At 36.9% G+C, this 27,220-nt stretch overlaps 1 protein-coding gene across 2 annotated transcripts in view; it reads left to right on the forward strand.

The window, feature by feature from the left end:
* LOC145663671 (uncharacterized) overlaps positions 1 to 27,220 on the forward strand; it is a 1,057,537-nt gene that overhangs the window by 656,194 nt on the left and 374,123 nt on the right. For both annotated transcript variants that reach the window (XM_081729768.1, XM_081729769.1), the window contains exon 6: positions 9,292 to 9,323. In XM_081729768.1, the coding sequence (XP_081585894.1) occupies positions 9,292 to 9,323 (32 nt within the window). The remainder of the gene's footprint in view (positions 1 to 9,291; positions 9,324 to 27,220) is intronic.

The raw sequence follows: 27,220 nt of genomic DNA on the forward strand, positions 1-27,220 counted from the left end.
TCTTAAAATGTTTAAAAATTTGCAAAGGCAAAGTAAAAAGTTTGCAAAAAACTTGCCTTTGCAAAAAACTTGCCAAATGGGAAAATTTGCCGAAAGTTCAATGCAAATAACGAAGTTGACGCTGGCTGAGTTTGCAGCAAAGTTGCCTCAGAAAACGAAAACAGTTGCCAATACAAACGAAATGTTTGAGACTGCACAGCAAGAAAGTTTGCCAGGACTTTGCTGCAAATATTTTGTGCAAATTTTCTTCTCAAAATTTCCGAAAATGAGCTGCTAAATTTGATGAAAATATTAAAAGGTTTGCAGCAACATTGTAGAAAGTGTTTTCACGCAAATTGTTGTGTATATATAATAATACTTAGTACCAGATGCCAATATCTGAAGCCTCTTCACAACTTTTTGAGTTTGAAAATTGTGCGAAAATGGAAGAAAATATCAAAATTTCGAACTGTGCAACCTTCAACCTGATTTCGCATCAAGCACAAATAGAACACACCCGGAAGCTTTTTCGCCGAACTATCGGAACATGCATCCAGAAACAAACGTGTGTCAATATCTGGCGTATAGACACACTTGATCGAGAAGCGACCCAGTCATCACTCTCACAAACTGGTTGCATAGCATCTGCACGATACAGGATTCATTTTCAAAATTCTTATTTGCAATCCGTCACTTCAACTAAATACTATCTTATGTTGAGAAACAAAAACATCCGGTTGTGTTTTATATATGCTCGCCTTGCTTGGTGCAAATTCGGAGGCGATTTGAGGTAGGAAGTTGGAGAGTTATTTGGTGAGGAATATTTTGCTACACGTTAAAATTCTCCACTTCTCATTTTTTATCTGGAACTGAGGTCACAAACTATAAAACACTCCATCGTGGTTTTTAACTATTATTTGCCGGTCTTCATGCTTTAGTCGATGCTGTCAAAAATCCAGGTCCGTTGGGTGAGTACAATGTACTTAAAAATCCATTCGTACCATGCAGTTTATCATACACTCAATTATAAAAATACTTCACACTATACACCCTTTTGCCATACTAATTACTTTATTTCGAAAAATAGTTAAATATTTTTGGGGGTAACTTTTCTTAGCAGTTACAAGCTGCTTGAGTCATACCAACTGGTAGGTTTATAAATCCCTTCTCTGCCGATACCATTGACCAGCTCACAAAATACCATACGACCATTTTGTCAAAATTTAATATAAGTAACTACAAGTTTGCACAAAAAAAAAAAAAAATTAGTGAATGAGGTATTTGAATGATGCCTATCTTTCAGTTCATAATATAGCAGACTACCTACAGCACAGATGCTGCAAATTATCTCGTATATGAACAAACGTTATATTACTGGAAACTATGTACAATGCATCTTTGTTGATAACTACCCTGATGGTAAACATTAACTCTTGTTTCATATGCATCAAGCTAAACGACTCTCTTTTCATTATGAGTAACTTTCCTTGATTATCACCTAACAAAAACTAAATGTACAAAGCAGATTTATCAACCGTGTGCGGTTTCAACCATATATAAACAAGTCTCTTAAGTTGTCCGGATTACTTCTTATAAATAGTTATAAATATTTCGCAATCACTGTTCTTCCGTTACGCATACAAGCTAAACGACTCTCGCTTTATGTGTAACTCTCCTTCAAAATTAGCACCCAACAAAAACTAAATGCGCAAAACAGACTTATCACCATGCAGTTTCAAAAATATATTAACAAAGTCTTAAGTTGTTCGGATTACTTCTTACAAATAGTTACAAATATTTCGTAATCACTGTTCTTCCGTTGGAAGCTGAGACTGCGTGCTGCTGAGAGTGCCACCTCCAGATGAGGATGCTCTCTCATCCAGAGTAACTCTAATAGTGCTTCTGCTTTCCTCAAATGAAACAAGAGTAGCACTTCCGCTCTCATCCATTGAAACTCGAGTAGTGCTTTCGCTTTCATCCACTGAAACTCGAGTAGTGCTTTCGCTCTCATCCAAGGAAACTGGAGTACTGCTTTTGCCTTCTCTGAAATGAAAATTCAAAGTATTGTGCATTTGTGCTATAACATTCGATTATCAACATGATATAATTAAGGCGAGAGTCAATTTCTCACGTATTGACAAGGAAATATCTGAGGACCACGGATGTTACAGTGCCAAGTGACATTGAAGAGAAAAACTATCCTCTGTTGCAGCAATGATATGGAAACACAACGTGAAGTGCATAATTCCCTCAACAGGTGGCAGGATAAATCACCTACGTTCTATTGCTTCTGATGATTTAATTTTGCTTCCGATACTTGGTGCTCATTTTTTTTATTAAAAATGGTAACGTTTTGAAAATTTCGCAATTGTTTAATAAACTAATCTTCATGATACATTATCAGAGCAAATTTCGTTTCTCTAGCTCCAGCGCTTCAGCTTGTCCAGCTTTTTCATATTACGTTTTCCCGCTAGTTTGGAAATGAAATCTTTGAGTTTTACGTCCCACGATTATGCCGGTTAGGCTAAAGGAGACTGATGATGAGTAATGAATGAAAATGATAGAATGAAGAAAGTGGGAGGAAACGGAAGAGCCCCGAGGAAACCCACGCACACGGTGTTGGTCCACCACAAAGTTTACTTGGCGGGGGCTGGCCGGGACCCCTAGCACCATAGGTGAACTCTCTATTACTGAGCCACCGCGGCCCCCAAGAACTAACTTGGAATTAATTAGTTTTTCTGTACTCTGCAGTATTTTGAAATTGTCCATATGTAATTTTCTATAATGGTTTCACTTGTGCACATGTTTATCTTCTGGTCCTCAAAAGACAATTAGACAAATGTATTAAAAGTATGTAAAGATCAGTACAACTTATTTTCATCAGAGTCCTTCGTGAGTGAGTCCGCAAACGTACCGCATTTGTGGCCAATTAGTCCCGGTTTCGAGTTCAAATGGAGGACAGTTTGTTTCGGATGTAAGTCGAGAAACGGTTTGGACTCCGCTCTAAACTTATGTGACCCCTTCCAGCATAACCCGGTAGTTGCAAAATAACACCAAGGTGAAACAAACTTATCTCTGCCCAAATGTAATATAAATACACAGAGCAAATTATTTTAACAAAAAACAAATAAAAAGTTTAAACCCCAAAGAAAAAACTTTTTTTTTCAATAAAAATCATGGTTTTTGCCAACCCTCTTACAGACATACAGACAAGCATGTTCCTAAATACAGAAAATCAATTGAGATACGTCCTTCAGCGTTGGATATTATAATTAGCCACTGTATTAAAACCCTGCCTCTAATTAGCAAGTATATGGGGAGGAGAGGCAGGGTTTTAATACAGTGGCTAATTATAATACAATGCCTAGTGTAATTTACTTGCTTCCTTTAATAATATCTTTATATCAGGATTTGTTCGATCTCGTGTGGTTAAGTCACTCGAAGTGATATTTAGTTTCATTTTAACTATTGTAGCCAATAGATATAGGAAGCATTCTGACCGCAATATCGAGATTTGTGACAGGTTCCTGGTTGCTTTGCTATTATTGACCACATTTTTTCAGTTGTATATTAGATCGATGCATTTCACTTTTAACACATATTACAGGTTTTGCAATATTTTGAACCGTTCTTTTTATTTTGGATCAAACAGTATTTTATTAGTAACCAGTACAGATTGCTCGAGCTGAAGTTATCACGTTGATCGTGATAATATTTTAAGACAGTGAGTACAAGCACTTCGGTATGCAAATTCGAGTTTTTCTGCCTTTTTTCTTTTTCTTTCTTTCTTTTTCTTTTCTTCTTTTTCTTTTTGCATATTTTCATTAATCTAGTACGAATGCAGGTACTCCCACGCATAAATATTTCCCTCTTCAATACAAATAACACATGCATAAAAGTACAAAATGTTACACCGTTTTCTAAGGCAGATTGACGTAAGATCGAAGTAATTTTACGTTCTCCATGTGAGGATGTATCTTGTGACATTATTACTGAAAATACGAAAAATGGGACATCTTTCCGACCTTAGTTGCAAAATCGCTTGAATTTTCTCTTAGTTGAAAAATTTGCAATTCTCACACACATCAGAAGTATTTTTTCTGCTTTCCCAATAAGATTGAGTTTCAAATATTACTCGAACATATACTATTTTAAACATTTTTTTTAGTTTGGGCACCCCACTCTTATGGTCCTGGCCAAGCAGAAACGAAGAATAATTTTCTTACCTAATAGTTTTAATAGCTTAGTTTTAATTCGCAAACCCACAATCGTTTCTATTGGCAATTGGAAACATATTTGATCAAGTGGTACCGTTACAAGACTAAGAAAAGAGCTTGTTAATTTTTATGTTCTATTTAACATTTTTAGAATGTACTTATATCTCAGAATAGCAAAACATAAAAATACGACAAACCTTGCTACTTGACAGATTAATAAGGAGTAAATATCTGCAACCTAATCACTTATTTTTATCTTCTACTATAATAAATGAAATGCAATGAATTGAAGGGTATGAGGCAAGAACACGGTAACCAACAAATTTTCAATCCTGTGTTATGCAGCACCCAACAGAGAGCAAAACATACCGCTTTGTTTAATTTTGTCTGGGTTCAAATTGTGCTCTATAGATCACAGTAATATTCATTTATGGTAAGCCTCTTTGTAACTTTTTGTAAATCAGAAAATGGTAACCAACAGTTAAGATGGCGGGTAATGAGGAGCCGTGGAAGGAACCCTCCCATCCAAAAAGAAACGAATTTGCATATTAGATGTTTCTTACAGCCAATTTAATGAAGATGATTTTTGTTGAGTGACTCAGGAAGTGAGTATTGTCCCGAAGATGACACAACTGGGTCGTTGTGGGGAAGTAATGAGATAAGTTGCGCTGTGTTTTCTGTCTCGATCTGTACGTTGCTTACCATGTACTGTTATCATGATTTTGCAGAATTCCATCTGGTTAGGGATGCGCACGAGACGAGTCGAGACAGAATTCTCCTGACAAAATTCGAGTCGAGACACAGCTCTTCCAATAGAAAAATATATATTTTTCGAGTCGAGACATCACTTTTACAGCACATTTTTGAGACGAGGCAGTCTCAAATCTTGTCTCGTGCGCATCGCTACATCTGGTTATTTTCCATTCGCTTTCGCATTATTATTTGATTTTGAATGTTTTGGGATAAGGATTACCATTTGGTGCAATTACGTTCAGTGAATCATGCTGTATTTTCAATAATAAGCAGTTAATGTGAGATATCAAGTTTTGCATTGTAGTAATTGCTGTGGGATATCAATTACTGCATTTTAGTAATTTCAGTAGATCTCATCCAGACTTTTTTTGCTGGACCAGTGTAAATCAAGCTACACTGTGTGTCTTTTAAATATTTACGAGGATCCATTGATGGTCCAATAAAAATACAGGAAAACCATTTTTCGCACCAGCAAGTTTGCATTAGCAAATATTCCGCAATCCCCACTTCGTTGCTGCAAATTCATGCCGGACTGTGGCTGGTCCAGCAAGATTTTGTAACATGTAACATGTGGCAAATAAGTGAACATGTGACCCATGTACTTCAGAAACCGAAAGAACTATTACTGTTACGTCGCTTGATGTATTTTTCTTTTATTAATAGAGCTTTCATTCCGTGAAGAACAAGGCACAGTGGGCCAGAATCAGAATCTGACTGGAAAAAAGTCGTTTTGGCAACTACGTCTAATCTACATTCGAACAGCACAGTTGTGTTAAGTAATAAATAAGGTTTCTTGCTGCGTATCAGTAAACACGGATAACAGCATATAGTGGCGGCAGCAGCACTTCAAAATTGATAGTTCATTATCTGTTTTATAGCGCGCTGAATTGGGGTAGTATGAACGTAAGGTTTGCGGTTTAATTGCGCATGTGAAAAGGCAACGAACGATCGCAAAATAAGCTATGAGTAAACGTATGTATATGTACTTGCTGTTTGACTAAAGTTTTGATTGATTGGTTTACGTTGCTGTTCTGTAGAAGCATTTCTAGAGAGTCGAAGTATTTACGTATTGAAGAACTGCTATTGCAAATTGAAATTGAGATTTAAAAATGTACGTTCATGTCTGTATTGAGATCTTTTGTCATGGTGTTGTTTGATATATGTATTTCGAAATACATTTGTGATCTACTGCCCGTTCTTGCCCGATTTTTATATTTATCGTCTTTTCAAAGTTAGGTGTAGCGAGCCGGATACGCTCTTCGTGACGTGAAGAACCTGTACGAGGTATTGCGTGCTAAACCATCAAACGAAGCACTTTATTATTATGATACGAACAGTTATGGAATGTAAATTCTTTCTGTGGATGTTCTTCGCAGTGATAGAGTGACTTTAAGTGCCTTCAAAGTGATTTCGAGAAGCGTTGGAAGCTGTGTAATAGAATGACTGATAAATTTTTATCCAAATATAATGATTGGTTGGAAGGACATATTAAGTTCTCTGATAAAGTATTTACTGATTTCAAAACGATCTCTTGAAGCCAAGAGCATAGGCCTTTGACAAGCAAATCAGGCGGACCTAGTAAACTCTTCGAAGATCCGGAAACAAAGTCGAAGAAAAAATTTGTACAACCACTCGTTACAAGGCATTATGAATAAGAGCTGGTGTTGGCTACCCAATGTTCATTGAGAGTTGCTGGAAAAAGAGATGCCGCGGTTGTATTAGGAGAAATCACTCAAACGACACCTAAGGGAGTAACGAAAATCAAAAACGCTTATCATTCGCCAAAATTCTCTCAAACACTTATTCTCCGGATAAAGTCGTGGCACTTTTTATAGATAACAACTTAACAAAAAGACAGTATGCACATTTGAGACTAGGTGCAAAGGCAAAACATTGTGACATATATCCGTCGTATAAAGTGGTGTGGGAAGCAAAATTAAAGCGTTATCCCAGAGAAAAGAATATTATAGTAATTGACACGTCAGCCGAAGATAATTTACAAGCAATAGTAAATCAGGCAATTGAGCGCATCGTGATTTTACATGAAGATTATATTAAACAGTGCATCAAAGATGGAGACATAATGAAATTAGTGTGTGAATGGGGTTGCGATGGAAGCATTTGTCATAATGTATATAAGCAGAAAGTTGAAACAGAAGATAAATTGAACTAGTGGCTCAGATACTTTTGCTACCTCCTTCGTTCCCTTACAGTTGTATTCAACATCAGATGGGGAGGTTGACAAAGCAATTTTGTAGCAAAATCCCAAACCATCGTCGCCTAGATTATGTCGACCCATTAAATTATTGTACCAGAAAAGAGAACTTAACTGTCGAGAAAAGAGGTATGTTCAATGGAAACGCAAATACGTAATTTAAAGCCTACTAATGTACCAATTCAGGAGAAGGAAGTAAATGATATCCCTAAACTTGTGTTCACAATTGTGAATGGGAAGATGTGAAACTCTGTTACAGAAACTTCCTCCTCAAACGTACTCCTTGAAGGCACTTAAAGTCACTCTATCACTCCGAAGAACATCCACAGAAAGAATTTACATTCCATAACTGTTCGTATCATAATTATAAAGTGCTTCGTTAGATGGTTTAGGACGCAATACCTCGTACAGGTTCTTCACATCACGGAGAGCGTATCCGGCTCGCTACACCTAACTTTGAAAAGACTATAAATATAAAAATCGGGCAAGAACGGGCAGTAGATCACAACTGTATTTCGAAATACATATATCAAACTACACCATGACGAAAGATCTCAATACAGACATGAACGTACATTTTTAAATCTCAATTTCAATTTGCAATAGCAGTTCTTCAATACGTAAATACTTCGACTCTCTAGAAATGCTTCTACAGAACAGCAACGTAAACCAATCAATCAAAACTTTAGTCAAACAGCAAGTACATATACATACCTTTGCTCTTATCTTATTTTGCGATCGTTCATTGCCTTTTCACATGCGCAATTAAACCGCAAACCTTACGTTCATACTACCCCAATTCAGCGCGCTATAAAACAGATAAAGAACTACCAATTTTGAAGTGCTGCTGCCGCCACTATATACTGTTATCCGTGTTTACTGATACGCAGCAAGAAACCTTATTTATTACTTAACACAACTGTGCTGTTCGAATATAGATTAGACGTAGTTGCCAAAACGACTTTTTTCCAGTCAGATTCTGATTCTGGCCCACTGTGCAAGGGCCTACATCCCATTTTTAGCATCGCAAGTATGTATAGTTTTCGTTTGATGTAGAAAACAAAAATAATTGTGACAAACAATTAGGCTGGCAGAGTAGAACTGGATTACAATAGGGTTGTTTCAGATGAGATTAGAAATAGCTCTCCGGGGTGAAAAGCAGAAATACCGCCAATATTAATATTCTAACGTGTGAATCAAATTGATATAGGAGAACTTGATGGTACAGTGGAGGATCAACACGTCATGGAGTAAAAGCAATATACTCCAAAATTCGTTTTTGTGTAAACTTCTGTTTGGATATTGTGAAAAAGTTCGTTTTTATATTAGATTTTCTTCTTAATTTAGAATTGATTTCTTTAGATAATAAGTTTTTTCACTAACTTTTTAATATTTGCGTCAGTTGAATTAAAACTCCATTCGTTCGAGTTTTCTTTATGATGTTAGGTACATTTCTGTGTATTTCTGTAATGCTCATATTTTGTATTAATGAGTTAACAAATGTTGTTTTCTGATATGAAAAACGAATACAAAATCTAAGCCATGACGCAAAGTAAATACACATGCTTCAGAAAATAATGTTTGTATCATGGCTTAAATGTTAAAACATGGTAACCCACACAGCAGCATACAAATTTAGAAATTCGCTATTTTGATTTCATATAATTCTTTTAATCCTTCACGTGTACTAGTGTGTGAAAAATCATCTTTAAGACTTTGAAAATGAATTGTGCAGCAGACGTGCAACATTGTGGGCTACCACGTTCTTGCCTCACACTCTTTAATTTTCTTTTCTTTTCTTCTTTTCTTTTTTGCCATGAAGATTACGACCATTACAATAAAGGAAACAGATGAGTGCCAAAAATTAATGATCAATAAATAATCGGTAGAATGAGAATGTGGGAGGAAACGGGAGGATTGTGAGAAAATTCACAAATACATTTTCCACTACAGACTCTCGTAGTTGGAAATCGAATCAGGAGCTCCTCGTACCAGAGATGAACGCTCTAGTAATGAACGGCCATAGTCCCTTCATATATAGAAGTAGAATCTAAGCAAGTATTTTAAAATTATTATTTTTATATGAGAATCTAAGCAAGTATTATTTTTATATTTTTTCTCTTTCAGTCAATGGTTTGCTACTTCTAGGAGCTGCATTAGTAAGTATAATTTATGAATAATCATACAAATAATGAGAAAAAACGAAGCATATCTGCTAATAGAAATTTAAAAAATATATATTCCAGGTATTTAATGTGTGTGTAACAAATCAAGATCTAGAGTGAATGACAAGATATTGAGGTAGTTTGTCCGAAGCAAAAGTTCTCCACGACGATTTCACGTAATTTATCAAAAAGTTCACAAGAAATAGCTGAATTTCGTAACATATTTTTCTTTTTCTTTCTTTCTTTCTTTCCCTTTTTGCTTCAAAAGAATGCATTTTCGTGGAAGTCGCTACGAATCTATTCAAATTGGGATTAAAGAAAATCTAGCGAAATAATTTATTTTGAGTGCTCGAACAGCTCTACAGCAGAGTATACCAGCGGCGTAGCGTAAGGGAACGCCGGTATGCCCAACATCCCTGTTAATAAGAAAAAAATACGTATTTCATTATATATAAATTGTTTGCTTGTTATTATCACAATTATTCCCACTGCAATCTTCTGGATGCGCTCTCACCGTCTCGCCTTACTGTGACAAGCGGAACCTATGCATGCACGTCACTCAGATGCACATTTTCCGTCTTTCCTCTTGTTGGATGCTATGTTCCTTGGGCTTCCAGGTTTACTGCAAGCAACGGGGTTTTCGTCTGCTTTCTGTCGAATGCGCATGCCCAACTACTTCCTTTCACATCCCTGCAACTCTACATTTTGCTTAAGATATACGCTGGCGTATTCAAGTATTTCCAACTCTATCTATTTTGAACTAAGCTATAGTTTCTGTACAGAACGTACGAGCGCTATCAATGAGATAGAACAAAACAGAAATGGTTAGTTAATTGTCTTTTTGAAACAAGTCGGTTATGTAAATAATAGTACAAGAATAGTCATGCTTTAATCGTAATGAAATGCATCGTAATTGTAATCGTAATTAAAGGCAAATTATTAATCTTCTTCATAAATATACAGTATGTCCAGTGGCGTTGCCAGAAACTCTTTGAGGGAGCTCACACACACAAGCATAAATATAAAGCATTCTGTACAATCACGGTCATCGATCTGGTAGGTCAAGAGAGAGCCAGCACTGCCCGCCCCTCGCAAAGATTGCTTGGGCCTTTCAGTCACTGGCACATATCCCGGGGAGATGAGGGGAACATGTCCCCTCCAATCGTGGAACAAGGGGACTGTGTTTCCTAATAATCCAATTTGAAATTGTGAAGATTTGTATGCGACTTCCTCAATGGAAAGTGAGATGAAATTGATGTAGCTTTACTTGTTTCATTTTTTAAAAAATCGTATTCTTTAATATTTCATTGTCATTAATTATTGTTATTCTATTTTCACCTATTTGTTTAATTCCTGTATTGTGATCATCATAATTTTGCTCAAATAAGAGTATTGTTGCGCCATACCTAGTTGATTTTCTTCGATACTTTTGGGGAAGTCATTATTTATATTACTACAAAACAAGGTCCTAAAATTTTAACTTGGATCATTGTGGATACATAAGTAGAAAAATATCAATTATAAATATGCATGTATTCAGATTACAGAATGTCTTCACGGCACTGATTTTTAATACTGATATGTACTACAATTTAATCTACATCGCCTACAATAGGTTCACCTCAGAAATCAGATTCATCTACTGTAATTTGAGTCTCATCTCCCCTCCCCCCCAGAAAAGGCCTCAGATATGCCCTCCTCCATCAAATCTACCCTGCTCCCAATGTTGAAGACAACTGTGCTCCCCTGATCCTCCACAACATTGTTTTTCAACTCCATAAATATTTGAACATCGCTTTTTAAAAAAATATGGGAACGGTCTTACCCGTCCCCCGAATGTTCAAGACAGGTTTACTCAACTGCCTTCAGTATCTGGATATCTGACAACGAAATACAAACGCAGAAACAGGCCCCCAGAGTTGGTTTAAGTACTTTCTATTTGCATCTACAAATGATATACGTAGGACATTCAGGCAGAGATGGAGTGGGTCAAGTTTTCTGAGTGAGTCAGTGGGTCGTGGGTCAACAGTATGTGTCCCACTTTAACCCACCACCCACCGTGACCCACTGCGACCCACCGTGACCCACTGCGACCCACCGTGACCCACCACCCACCATGACCCACTGCGACCCACCGACTCAGTATGATCTACCGACTTTCTCTGCTCACTGCATTGTAGACAGTATCTTCTGAAGACTGGTAAATTTGTCTTCGTTTTACTTTCAAGACCTTCATTTCCCTTCCTTTTTCACTTGTTTCTGTCTACTTACCTGAGGTGAGTATATCTAACCAAGTGAAAATAGAACTTCAGGACTTTTGGATAATGATATTTTTAATTGTAATAATAGCAATAGCACTTAAACTACTACTTGGCTTTCGAGATCTGTGAGTTTTTAGAGGAGCTAACAACTGGAAAAATTACATTTTTGAATCACTGTAATATATAAATTATTATATAAAAAATTGAATGTAACTATGTGTGCCTGATCATCACGGTCAAATTGCAAAGTCAAAATGAAATCACTTTTGGTATATAGTTAAGCCTTAATCCAAACTGGGATATTATATTGTTTTTATTATAATGCATAATATCCTAAGGAGATAGAGATCTTTGCAAAAAAAAAAAAAAAAAAAAAAAAAAAAGAGTATCTCGCAAACCGTTAAACTTATGGAGCTGAAATTCAGTGTATTAACACTTTATTGAAAACAAACAGAATGTGTCCTAGCATTTTTTAAAATTCTCCTTTATGTGTGTGTGGGGGGGGGGGGGACACTTTCAATATATGGAAAATTGGTAGTGAGTTGGTTTGTAAAAATGATCGAAAACGATCCATGTTATTTAAGAAAAGAAATCAGAAACAAAAAATACAGTGCTTGGCTTCATATATCCATTGCTTTCTACTATAATAATTGCTGAAGCTTATGATTATTATATGGAGCGCTTACAGCACAGGGCAATCAACCCAAAAACTTGTGACTAAAATAGGCATAAAATTTGTACTGTAAGCTTAATTACACGGAAATTTTAAGTTTGAATTGTACGCATAATTATATGGAAAATTTTACACTTTTTTCCCTTTATGTTGGTCTACTTACCTTGATTTGGAACTTTCAAATTTCATCCTTTTTTCCACTGAAAAGTATCGATAATTCAACAAGGAAATAATTATACTATGATAATTTAATTTAAATTCATCGTAATTTGGCACATGCCAAACAGCAGTGTGGTAATCGAAACGGAAGAAGGAGGGAAATTCCCACTCACCTCTGAACACTTTCATGGAACCTCGTTCCCTTTCGCTTGCTAGACGGGGTAGGAAACTTGGTAATTTAGCATTAAACCTTCATGTGTAATTATAAAAATTAAATTTATAAACAAATAAGAAATCATCAGTTGATCAGGCTGAATTATAATTAGCCTGATTAGTATAATTTATCCACAAGATTCCCTATCGAAGGCGTGGTAGATGAAGTTTCTGTTCTCCATGAGTCAACATTGCCAACTGACATGGTCGATATGGAAAAGATGTTGTATTGCGATAGAGAGATTATACGTACTTCTTGCTGAGTATTTCAAAACTGACTAAGAAAAATCGTTATCAGACTTAAGTCTAACAAGCAGATTGTCGACGAGGAGTTGCAGAAATCGGGTAGAAGTATTATGAATTTCCGCGACAGAGTGCGAACGGGGATTTTCCCTTATGAATTTACAGATGACTGATATTAGAAATAGACTAAGTGCTCAAACATTGTCTAACTTGTTGTTCATCAATGTTAATGGCCCACCGCTAGACAAGCTCAAAGTACACGACCTAGTTATTTCTTTCCTGAAGGATGGACATTATTCCGCTGCGGATGATTTACCACGAAAAAGTTACCAACAGGAAATAAACCCGATTTCAGGTGTTTTAAGGTGGAAAATTACGAGTTATAGAAAATGTATACTTGTATTAGTAATGCCTTATTTGTGTTATTCAACTCTGTACCTATTTTTTAGTAAGTCTCTTCTATGCTTTAGGTAAACTACTTTGAATAAATATTCATAATAATTGCAATTATGCATATTTGTAATTTAAATTTGTAACCCGCCTGGGTTCGATTCTCTTGTTCGGGCACTAAAAATTTTATTTATGGTGGACTTTGTGGTTAAAGGGAACAAGTACTTCACTCCGCAGCTAGTAATGGCTAGAATAGAAGACATGCAAACCTCGAAGTTGGATCACGAACCAATTTGAACTCAGACTGAGGTTGCAGTCGCGCGTACCCACCGTCTTCGGTAAGCCCGTTAACATTTACAGAGTGCACACAAGTACCTGGATATAATACTCACAATTTCGGTAGTGATTCATGCAATGATTCATGCTGAAACGATAACAGGAAACAAAACAAATACATGAAGTAAATTTTATTTGATTAAAAACAAGTCATATGTTGGATTTACGTACGTATGTTTTTATTGATAAACCTGTTTGAATATGTACTCAGAACCTTTTAGCCCATTTTAAATTTTATTTTAAAAAAATAAAAAAATAATGATGAAATTGATTTAAAAGAAATTATATAGTGTTCTTGCCGGCTCGAATTTATTTGAACGATATATTAGCACTTAGCACACGTTATTTATTCGACACTTCACTTCAATGGACTGGAGATTGATGAAATTTGGGGGGGGGGGCCTTGGAGTCATTCCCTGTGAAGAAATTCATTGCAGATTCATGTTCTTATTCTAATAATTGTTTTCTGGCTCCGTCCTGGTTACTGCGGCTCAGCTCTGACCATGATCAAGTTTGTGACTGAATCGCTAAATATTGAATAAATTGATAACGCAGCGAATGGAATTGTTCTTGCTAACAACTCAGGTTGTCTTACCATAATAGTTGATGAGCTTGATAGCGAAAATTGAATACCTTTTTGATAAAACACTTACATTCCTAGTTTTTACGGCGTGCACTTATGTTACTTTGAGTAATTTCCTTTACTTTTACATATGTTCAAGAGCTCCATTAAAATTTCACGTTGAAACAATTGCATTAATCATAGTTCACATTTGCATAATTAATTTAACAACATTTTGAACGATGATCCACAAATTTTAAGATATTCTTAACACGCAATGCATTTCTTGGTTCGTCTATGCAACCATGGCGTCACGAAGCACACCCTCGCGCGTTCAGCATCAAGCGTCTGTATTGTTACACCTGATACTGACTACACTTATTATTGAAAAACACTCTTTGATAGATAATATACGTATGGTCGAGCTTCATCCTTATTCGCCATTACAGTAACATAATCAGAGTGCTGAAAGTGATAGTGATAAGCATCGATGATGCTGGAAGTAATTGGACTATTTTTTTTTATAAAATTACTGCCGCTTTACGTTTCTTTGTGCCATGAGCAGACAATGCAAGTCACCACTGCACAGCGTTGCCAACACATTAAAAAAAGACCGAACCATAATAAGGTTTGCGTCAACGTATAGTGCATGGAGCCTTATTCCATTTCAGATGAGACTGACTAGGGAATTTAAAATGGAATGGGAGTGTGAGAGGACACACGCTCACTAATTTAACGTGGTGTTTTAGTGATTAAACAAATTACAATTATGAGCATACTTTATGGAGATGCTCTCACATAGGGTACCCGAGCACCTTTATAAGCTATGAAAAACTGATTTTTCAAGTTTTTTGTGAGAAAAATACTGTGAACTGAGAAACCATAACCTTTTCCATATTGTACAGGGGTATTTTCCTGCGAATAGAAGTTTCTTTTGGAATGCGTTCAGACATTAACACTTGCAAGAATACTCTCTTGGTACAAGTATATTTTAGACACACACTAATTTCCCCCCACCTAGAAGTGTTTTAATTTCCTCACTGACAAACACTTTACCATTTGATATTGTAAAGGTCAGATCCACCGTTATTGTAACAGAGTGATGCTTGAGCGATTGACACTCCGATTAGTGACAATTTCATAGTCTTGTATTTTTACAAGTGTAAACTGTTTAGTCAGTACAGAAGAGGCCGTGTAGCGTGTTCAGAGTTGATGACGATGGATTTTGGTGAGTCAGAATAGGTCACAGTGGATGAGAGTGGTTCATAGTGGATGGTGGGTCACGGTGGGTGATGGGTCAGAGTGGGTCACCGTGGGTGGTGGGTCATGGTGGGTCACCGTGGGTGGTGGGTCATGGTGGGTCACGATGGGTGGTGGGTCATGGTGGGTCGTGGGTCAGAGTGGGTCATTGTGGGTGGTGTGTCAGTGGTTCGTGGGTCACGGTGGGTGGTGGGTCAGTGGGTCGTGGGTCAAGTTTTCATTGACCCACGCCAACTCAGCACTCAGGCCCATATTCACGAATGGGGGCCTGAGTTCCGGACCCAAGATGACAAATTTGTAGGGGCGACTTTTTCAAGAACTAGATTAAAGTATGGTATGAGAAGAAAGAAGCTACCCAAGGGAACTATACCGGAAACAATGTTTATACTACAGTGGGGTCGAGTTTTCTCGTTACAAGGGTAGTGGCAAGAAGAAGCTGAGACAATTGCTTATTGGCTTCTAACGTAATCCACGCATTTGCTTCTTTATGTCGCACTAGGCCACCAATTAGGGAGGCCTCCCTCCTAAATTTTTCATAACCCTATATTTCCCCTCGGAATAGCTATGTATTGCTGATTGCAATAGTACTGTCGTGCAAGTGACTAAGTTTGGCACCCCCACGTCGGAATACCACGCTACGCTACTGGTGTATACCAGAGGGCCATGAGGAGAATAAAGCTCACTTGGCCATTTTACACCGCTCCCGTCATCACTAAGCAACCGCCGAGGAAGAGATGCTATTGTCTCCTCGGGAACTTTGACTCTAGCAGGGTGGTTTATGTGGTAGACCAGTGGTGTCCAATTATAATGAGCCTGAGAGCCATAACCGTCTTTACTAGCAAAGTGGAGGGCCGCAGTTAAATAATAATAATAATAATAATAATAATAATAATAATAATAATAATAATAATAATAATAATAATAATAATTATTATTATTATTATTATTATTATTATTATTATTATTATTATTATTATTATTATTATTATTATACAAAAATATATAGAAGGTATTTGAAATATTACCTATTCAATCTGTGACAAACGAGGGTGACTAGCAGTGTTTACAAGGACGGGTATCTACATCCATTCCTATTGTTGCGAGCCCCAGGATATGTAAAAGAGAAGAATCTCCAAGGCAGTTTCTGAAGCGATTCTTCACAATTTTCATGGAGATAAATGCACTTTCACACAAATAAGTACTATCAAACATTGACACTCTTTTCCGACCAAACTCACAGTTTTTAGGGAAAGCTGTTGCCGTGGATGACCGCGCCCTTTTTGTTGTACAGAAACGCTAAATGGATGTCTTATTTCGAAAGAAGAGTGGAAACATTAAACAAATGAATAAATATAAATGAAAATACTATCAGTAATAAAAATCGTGAATTGTGAAAGCTTTGTGGGCCGTAGAAAACGGTTTGGCGGGCCGCTATTTGGACAGCGCTCTGGTAGACCATCGCCGGCTACGATCCCTTAGCGCCTTCCCAAATAGCACAGACAAGCGAACAGGGCCTAGTTCCTTTAGGAGCCGCTGTGGCCCTAGTTACGTGCACCAATATTTTCTCTGTGTAGCAGGGAAATGAAATAGCCACACCGTTTCTATAACAGGAAAAGAATTCTTAAGTCCCCCCCCCCACATAGTATTACAAAAACTAAACTGTTTTTAAAATTGAATACAATTAGTATCGATTAATTAAGAATAAAAGATAATACAAACACACCGGGAAGAAATCCTTGACACATGTATTAAAATTATAATCAGAATACATGAAACATTTTCAAGTCGATTCCAGTTTTTACAATAATTATTAATTTAATTTGACGCGTGTTCTCCTTATGCCAGGTTAAGGTGTTCTATCTGTGGTAAAAAATTTCTTCAAGTTTATGGGAAGAAGGGAAGGAACTCAAAATACTGACAGCATTGCCTTTTTGTATGGCTATGCTTATACGTTGCAGTAAAAATTGATAGCTTCTAGGGTCTCCTGTTTTTGCTGTCAGACTTGCTCCTAGTTCCTTTAAAAAATCAATTGCTTCTTTGCTGAAGACACTTGTTGTTTCGGTAGCAAAGGCTATAAAATGATGGTCTTCTTTAAGTTTAGAGTATTTTGAGTGTTTGCGTGAACAAGCCGCTTCCGCTGCACTCCCTGCTTTTATACTTGTGGATTGTAGATAAGATGGAGCGAACGTATCCACATATGTGACATCCCAGACTAAACTTAGACCCTTTTTCCACGGAATTAATATTATTCCGTCTGGCCGTTTACCATCGTTCCTGAACATGCCTGGAGGTTCTAATATACTCGGGAAGTCGATGCTTGCAAGAGTTCTTTTGATTATGTTGTTTAATTCACTATGACGTGCAAATCTTCCTCCACTTTTGTTGCAGCTCAAAGCATGAAGACCTTTCTTGTCCATTTTGTTGTTGCAGGTGCAAATAAATTCATGGCAGATATACAGGCCTAAGCGCAAACCCATGCAGATTTTGAAAAAGTTGTCATCCAAGAATGTTCCTATGTTTATAGATGGGGTTGACTGTAACCATGCTCCTGATTCCTTCTCTCTTAAAGCTTTGATGCGTGCACTTTCAATGTTGTTTTCAGCGACTATTTCGTGTTCGATTACCTCATTTAGAACTTGACAAATTACAAATGAAGTACTTCCCCAGATAATGGCTTGGCATTTAGAAATTTTGCATGTTCAAAACATCCTGTTTCAACATCTGCTATGTTCTTCAGCAACACTGGACCTATTACATCGCAAATTTTTACACTTAATTTGAATCAATGATTGTCCGAAAAGAGGTACTGCAAATAATAAACGTGTTGCAGAAAGGAAACAATACAGGCGGAAAGAGTTTCCGAAATTCGGATGTTCACAAACGGATGGGCCTTTTCAACAACGTGAATCACCCATACTAGTTCTTTTGTAGGATAGCATATTACGTTTCTACTGTCTTGTTTATATATCAAGTTCATAAGCGTGGAGTTGCATTTGTCCTGACTGATAAGTTTGTGACATGAGGCACAATCTGTACTTTGAATAATTTTCCGATCTACAATACTTCCTAAGAAAGCAGTAGAAGCTAATTTCACTGTTCCTAATAAAATGTCTGAAAAGAGAACCATAAATGGGAACATTAAAATATTATACAAATTGTGAAAAAAAATGAAATCTTTGAGTTTTACGTCCCACGCTTATGCCGGTTAGGCTAAAGAAAACGGTGATTATGAGAAATGAATGAAATGGTGTAATGAAGAAAGTGGGAGGAAACGGGAGAACTCCGAGAAAACCCACGTACATGGTGTTTGTCCACCACAAACTTCACTTGGCGGGAGCAGGGTTTGAACCCGGGACCCCATGTACCAGAGGTGAACGCTCTACCACTGAGCCACCGCGGCTCCAATTTCTACAGTACGTGGTAACTCCTTTTCCTGTTCTACTAAAGCGTATCTGCCATAGGGCTCCTCCAAAGTTACACAGAAATCGGCACTCTTGCACATAAGTTAAAGGTTTTACGTCTGCTTTTTTCTTTCTTTAGAAAAGAACTAACCTACGCATAGATCCCATTACTAATCAGAAACATAAATAAATAAAATTAATTATCTAAACAAAAAACAACACTTAGTAGGATCAGTATGAAGACCAGTTAACAATTCTGTTACTGTATTTGTTATGGGGATATATGCTTCAGAATCAGGAAAGTGATCGGGAATATTTTCCTTTGAAAAAAATGAAATGAAATCTTTGAGTTTTACGTCTAACGATTATGCCGGTTAGGCTAAAGGAGACGGTGGTGATGAGTAATGAATGAAATGGTGGAATGAAGAAAGTGGGAGGAAACGGGAGAACCCCGAGAAATCCCACGCACACGGTGTTTATATTTCCTTTTGAAATAGTAGTAGAATTTGCAGTGGAAGGCAGCGATAGTACTGCAGTTTTCAAAATTCGATTTATTGTATATACAATGGCTCTGCTAACCAATAGATATATCATTGCTCCCAGACAAAATGATACACAACAATATACCATAATTAAAAGAATAAAAGAACATTTTTGTGTTGTTAATTTTACCACATAAAGATACTGCAAGTATTATGCAACTATAGTGCTTACACATGCCACGTTACTTCCTTTTTTTTAGCAAGGAGAAAAATCACGTAAAACACCACACTCAGGGTTCCCAAATGTCCTGGATTTTAAGGGACAGTCCCTTATTTTATGATTTTGTCTCGCGTCCCGGGAAGCTTCGATACGGGGCAGCAAAAGTCCCATATTTTGACCAAATGACAAATTTACCTCAGACAACGACTTTAAAGCCCGCAATTTTTAATGAGTCGTCTTGAGTGTGGCCAGTAAATGTCAAATGCTATTTCAGAAAAGCTCCGAGTTGCCAAATTTATTTAAAGTCGTCTCCTTTTGCCTAAGGATCCCACCGTCAAATTCATTTATGGAAAGAGTTTTCTCACATATGAATTTGAAATGGACTGACACAGAAATATGTGTTTCTGTCCAGTTGATGACAGCTGAGTTTTTCGACAAACTAAAGAAAGAAAAAACAAACGAACAAACTTGAAAAAGATTATAAGTACAGTTAAGTCAAGCGTGAAGTAGGATTTTTGAGATAGTTTAGATTACGTAAATCCAATGTTTTAAAAGTAAGATTTACCTATTTTCTCTTAGATCTATATTAACTATTTGTATTAGTTCATACTTTTGTCTTTCTTTCAGTCTAAAATGATTACTTTTTTTATGTGATACCTGGTTCATTTTCTACCACTAGATCATGTTTATTAAAATCTTCCCGTTAATACTCATTGAAACTCGTCAACCCATCCCTTATTTAGATTTTTTTTTCAATCCTGACCACACTACACGTGTCTAAATCCACTCGGACTTACACGTGACAGACAACCTGTCCTCTTTAGTGCACGTTAGTGGCGCCACAACGACCGAAAGATCAACTATCCCCTGTACGCTAAATCTCATGTTACGAGAGGGATATGGTAAGGCGCTAAGAGATCGTAGCCGGCGATGGGTAGGCAAACTCGCGTGAGAATTCCAGGAGTTCTTCCGTTCTATCCCCACTTTCTTCATTGCATTTCGTTCATTCATTATCATTATCGTCTTCTTTAGCCTACATGGCATAACCGTGAGATCTAAAACTGAAGATTTTCAGTTTTTCTCTGTTTGTATTAACTGGACACCAGAGTTTACCATTAAAAATAACTAACTATTCGTTTTCCTTCAATTTCTACAACCATTGTTTTTTCGTCCAGTTCTTGTTTACTACTCCAACTTCAACCCGAACCACTTGTTAGCTTTACTTGGATCGTTACTATCATTTCTTGCAATAAAATCAAACAAAACACTAGAATCTGATAGTCATAATTCACTAACATTGGGTTCATTATGATTTAATTTATGCTTTTTAATTGAAAACTTCTGTAATCTGTTCATTGGCTTAGTTTTTGAGAATTTACGCTTTCAATTATTGAATAAATTACTCAGCAGCACTCACTGTCCTTGCTCCTTTCATCACTTTCAGTGTTTACTGCAGTGTTGCCATCAATATGTTGTATAGGACTAACTTAAAATGTCCTATTTTGAACCAAATAGTCGTTTCGGAAACTTTTAACTTAAATATTATTACTGGATACATGATTATCATTATAAATGTCATTATACGTAACTTCGCAACATAAAAGTACGTAATATTTCTTTTTACTCGCTTATCCCTTCTGCATGCTGATGTTCCTTCCTTTCATTATGTTTTTTTTTTTTTTTTTAATGAAAACCTTACAAAACGATGTTGTATTTCACATACAGCTCTTTCCCACATCTCGAATCTCTTGAAGAACTAGCCATTCTTCACAATATTTTGGCTATGGACAGATATGTGCTACTCAGTGATGTCAATTTTCTACAGTCTCTTTCTTTTTCCTTCAGAGACGAATTTATAACTCATCGTAACATAAGAACTCCATCGCAAGACGGCAGCGAATAACTGACGGAGCTCAAACAAGGAAATGGGAAACTGTCGTCGAATGCTGTTGGCAGGGGAAATTACACTTGTACCGCCAATGAGCCTCCGCTTTGAGTCCACGAATACCCGGCGATATTCTTGCTTTCTCTGACAAATACATGTACAAAACTAAATAATAAATAAGTGAAAAAAACTTTGGCGAGGGGGCTTGAATCACCGACCCATGATAAGTAATATTTTCTCTTCACCCACTCGCCATTTCCATGCTAAATATATTCTGTTACTCAACGTGTGTATTTATAGATATACCAATTGAAAATTTCCTATTATAAATAAAAATATTTGAAGTTAGTTCCTAGATTTAAAATCCATGTAACTTTTCAACGGTTGTGTATTATGGGGCGCATCCAGAAAGTAAGTTTCCCACGCGTCCCATAGCTAGGAAACGGTTTGTTGGGCGAAGCGAGTACGTGTACGTTAGAGAGTAAGGTCCTAGCATGGCACATGCACTAGCGGAACTTCCCTAGTGCTCTCAGTAGCGTCGTGGCGTTTAAATCGCGATTACCCCCTTAAGGTCAATTAGTGATATTTTAAACATTTCGAACCAACTTTATATATGGTTAGTCTTGTTATATGGGAATAATTCAGACCAGAAGCAGTCTACAGGCTAAGTCCAAAAGAATCTTGCTCGACCTCCTGATAAACCACGTTTTTCAGCAAGGTGAATTGTGGCAATCCGATACCCATATGAGGAAATCTTCGGTTCAGTGTGAAAGCTTCCATAAGAACCAGCGCTCTAATCAGTGGAATGTGCCTTGCTTATTATTCCCCAATGTGAAAGTACCTAACTTTATTACTAAAAAAATGGAAAAGGCCTTTATTTCAAACAAGTCGCCATTACAGTTTTCGTATTTGAACACAACACTCATGAAAAGTCATGTTAAAGCGCGACTTTGCCCCTGAAAAAGAATATTTATCTGTTTTTAGTTTCTCGTGTTCCCCAAAGTACATGCGGAATTAGTGCAAGTGCCTTACTCTCGCCTTACCTAGGTACAAACTACTACGATTTTGTTACTAGCACATGTTTCGGTTTTCAGATCTCAAATAGTTATCTTTCAGCCTGATTCTATGTATGAATCCGAAATTTCAAATCTAGATAAGGGGCACCAAAATTCATAGTTACTCTCGGTGCTCATATTGTGATTTACTAAATAATTATTAAATCTAATTGTAAGGTATACATTTGATATTTAGAGCAGACTGAGCAAGATAAATATACGTACAAACTAGTCAATACTTGTCTTAACTGTTTATGTTTTCTTAACTGTCAATGAAATAGGTGTATTGAGAAATTTTAAATATTCGAGTTTTGTATTCCGGTTTCAAATATAAATGTGTGTATTTCATCTCGGTCCTGCAACCGGGTGGACCTATATTCGACATTCGAACTCTCATCCGGATCAAATCAGATATCTTTTAGTAAGGCAAGCATTTGATCTTTAGTGTAGAATGAAGGAGACAAATAGACTTGTCAATATTTGTCTTAATTTTCTGTTTTCTTCTTCACTGTCAGGACTACTGAAATTACTTTCGGCGAATTTTAGATATTCAAGTTTATCACAATTTGGGTGGGATGTGGGTTTGGATAAACTAGTCGTAAATTGAAGATATTTCTTGGAAAACTCGATTTCCGTACCCCAAAATGCAAACATTTTTAAAGAATAAGTATGATGTTGGCGAACACTAATTGTCTAGGAACTGTTTACTGACTAGAGATGCGCACGAGTCGAAACACACTTTGTAAAATTCGAGACGAGTCGAGTCAAACGTATTTCTCGACTCGAATTTTCGAGTCGAGACTCGAGTCGAGTCGAGACAGCTGGTAAAATCTCGACTAGACTCGAATGTCTCGAAAATTTTTCAATAATTTTTAATATTATTTTGAAGAAAGTACTCGCTCAGAAACACTCGGCACGAGAATTTCGGAAACTGCAGGACTTGCCAGGTGTTCGAGGAGTGCTGTGGTGATTGTCTTCAACAAGTGGCGAAACCAAGGGAAAAAGACGTCCAAATGTCGAGGGGTTGGGCGCCACCCACCTCATTACAGATGTCGAACGTCGTAGGCTGGGCAGACTGGTAAAACAGAACAGGCAGCGAACTGCGTCGGAACTAAGATCAGAGTTTAATGCTGGGCAAAGTACAAGTGTGTCTGAACTAGTGTTGTCAAATTTCCGGAAATTTTGAACATTTTTTTTAAAAAAAACCTGTTTTTTCGATTTTCCGGAAAAATTGGAAAAAATAAATATACTAGTAATGATATCTCTTTCCTTCAAACACGCGAAAAATTTAAGTTCAAAAATTTCAATATTGCGAATATTAAAAAATAGCGCTCGAAAATAAAACTATTCCAATTATTATCTCTATATTAAAATACTAGATTTACGCGTATATGTTTCTCCTCACAGAAAAGTTTATATGTTTGTCTCTAATCCTTCCAACAATGAGATCTCGAACCCACAAGTGCTAGAAACGTGCCGTTTTCATTTATCGATTCCAAATTTTGTGTAAATTGTGCAGTTCTGATTGAATATTTTTATTAAAAAAAAACATGGGCATTAGTTCTTTATTACATTTATAGGGGTACACTAGAAGTACTGTGGGAGCGCGGTGGCGCAGTGGTAGGGCGTTCACCTCCGGTGCTTGGGGCCCTGGTTCGATCCCAGATCGCGCCGTGTGTACTTTGTGGTGGACAAACACCATGCTCGTGGGTTTTCTCGGGGTTCTCCCGTTCCCTCACACTTTCTTCATTCCACCATTTCATTCATTTCTCATTATCACCGTCTCCTTTAGCCTAACCGGCATAAGCGTGGGACGTAAAATTCAAGATTTCATTTCACTAGAAGTATTGAAATTTTTGAAAAAGTAAAGCATCATACTCTACGAGTTATATATTCCAACATCACATAGTTGTATATAGGGGTTGTATATCTGTCAGGCGTTTGTTTGATGGCCAAATGATAATGAAAACGAAGGATAAACATTTCACCAGTCTAAGATTAATCTTCATTGTTTGGAGAGGTTTTATTTTTCAATAAACACCGTTTATCACTGACATAATTAATTGTGTGTGTACTTTATTTACTTATTAAATAATGCATGCAAATGCATTCATACACTATATGGACATTCAGTAAATGGAGACTTGAAAATTTGATTTTTGTTATCTATACATGCCGGCTACGAGTCGTTTATTAGCCGGCTACGGGTGCAGTCCAGTCCAAACTACTCTTTGGATTGAGCTTCTTACCGGATGTGTAGCCTACCGAAGGACCACACAGATGTTATGGAAACTATTGTGCTATTGTCTTTTTTTTTGTATGCTTTGGCAGAAAGTTCTGTAGATATCGAAGCCCGTCAGTGAAGCCATATCTAGCATCTTGGTGCTAGATCTAGCATAATTCAGTCCCATTTAGCATCTAGCATCTTGACTTTAGCATCTTGGCAAACTCTCATTCTTTCCTCTGGAGAACAGAAAAAGAACGAAAATTTAGATGGCTCACTGACCGTTGGGAATTATCCCTTAGTTGAAGCGATGGTCTGAGTAATAAAACCAGTTAGTATTTCCGCTGTTGTATTGTTGAATTCACAGAAATGTTCAAAAATAAGCAAAACGTGACTCTGTACAAGATGTTTACTTACCCATAGTTTTATTATTGTCAACTGAACCCTGAGTGTCTGGGATGTTTCTGTCCCTTCTCACTTTACAACTTGAGAGGTGAGGGGGAATGATCGTCAGAGTACACCGCTAAAAGAAATGCTTCAGTGCTGCGTCGAAAGCGGCATGTTTTGTATATATTTCTTAAAATGTTATCCATTCATAAAGTATAAATTTCCCCTTCCTCCCCTGATTCTCTTTCCAATACAGAGAACCGACTCTTTAAATGAAGAAAGAACTCTGAACCCTCCCGAAAATGCAAAAATGAATGATACGTACAAATAACAAATCTGTGGATGAATCAAATAATGCAGATACATGAGAAGATGATGACGAAGGTAACAGTGCTTGATGCAGCGCAGTCCACCACATGTAAATAGATTTGAAGTGTTCATATTTGTGTATGTGTATGTGCTTGTTTCTGAGTATTTATATACGCGTGTGTCTTGTAATTGTTACATTAATATCCACTGGATTAAGTGAAAGTATAAAATGGATTTGATGACTGCCAAATTGACGTCACCTTGGTAAGTCATTATTTTTTAATATTTAGTAATATTAAATTAGATTATAGTTTAGCGTCGTTTTCAGGAGCAAAGCTTTAAAAGACGTGAGCGTAGAGTTTAACGTCGGATTTGAAACACATGAGCTCCTACCATCAATCAAACCTCGTTCGAGAAATGCGCATCCACTAACCACATAGAAACGGGGAGCTCAACATTTAGTAATATGTATATTAAGTTGTAAAATTATATTCGTTTAATTTTCACTAATATAATCTTCACAATGCAAAGCATTCGCTAGGCACGTTATCTTGTTTAAAAACAAAAAGCCTATCTATTATGTTTCCGTTTCGGGGTTGGACTGCAGGATGATAGAAATCCGAAAGAGATGTTTCTATTATATTTTGTACAGTAGATCTGCTCCTTCATAATCTCCGTGTTTGATAAGAATGAACCTCCCTGGCTCACGAAAATGTATATGTAATATAACAAACCATGCACATTAAATGCCAGACTAATATAGCAAGCATTGAAGATGCCGCCCTAGAAAATTTTCTTCGGCGACCCATGTCTGGAGGTACACAATTTCGCAAACTCAGTGGATACGATGTGGATGTATTCAAAACCCACTGATTTAACCATCATATTTAAATTTTATAAAAATATTCTCAGTGAATACTAACCTGAGGAGAACTATTTCTTTTTTAATTCGATCGCAAAAGGAGTTTTTTTTCACCAGGTATCGGTAATCGTCCGGCACGAAATCAAGCTTCTACAAGTGTTTCCCCAGCAAACGTTTTGAGAAAGGAATCCTCCAGGAGCGTTATTTAGGTGGTAATTCCTGCGTTCGTTATATGCATATATATATATATATATATATAGATAGATAGATAGATAGATAGATAGATAGATACATAGATAGATACATAGATAGATATAAATATAGATATACTGTATATATATATAAAGATAAGTAGAAGCGGGTCTTTAAAATTAGTTCGGAAAGATAATATGAAAATCTGGCATAATTTGCAAGAATCTAGTCTGATATAAAAAATAAATAGTTTGTTTGTGTTTGTCTGTCTGTATGCGGCCTGGGGACCAAACGAGTGAACCGAGAGTTACCAAATTTTGGTCAAGGGTACCTTGGCCCAGGTCCCAGATCAAGACGAATCTTTTTTTTTCAAAATTCGAACCAGGGGGTCTCAGGGGGCGCTTACAGGGAAATGTAAAAGTGGTAGAAAATCGCCGATATTACTGTCGAATTCATAGTTTTCGCGGTCGCTGAAATCAATGGTGAAACTCCGATCACATTAACTTCCAAATTCATCCTATTCTGGCCGGGGGTCACCGGGCGGGTCGGATACCGAGACAAGAAAAAGTAATCCAAAATGACCGATATTAGTGTCAAATCCATAGTTTTCGCGGTCGCTGAAATCAATGGTGACAATTCCAGTAGCGATGATTAGCAAATTCAGCTACAATTGCATGCGGGCCGGGAGTCAGCAGGGGGGGGGGGACCGATACATGTAAAAGTAATACAAAATGACCGATATTAGTGTCAAATCCATAGTTTTCGCAATCGCTAATA

Source organism: Thermobia domestica, chromosome 11 (genome assembly GCF_964235325.1).
Source record: "Thermobia domestica chromosome 11, izTheDome1.hap1.1, whole genome shotgun sequence".
Taxonomy (NCBI): Eukaryota; Metazoa; Arthropoda; class Insecta; order Zygentoma; family Lepismatidae; genus Thermobia; species Thermobia domestica.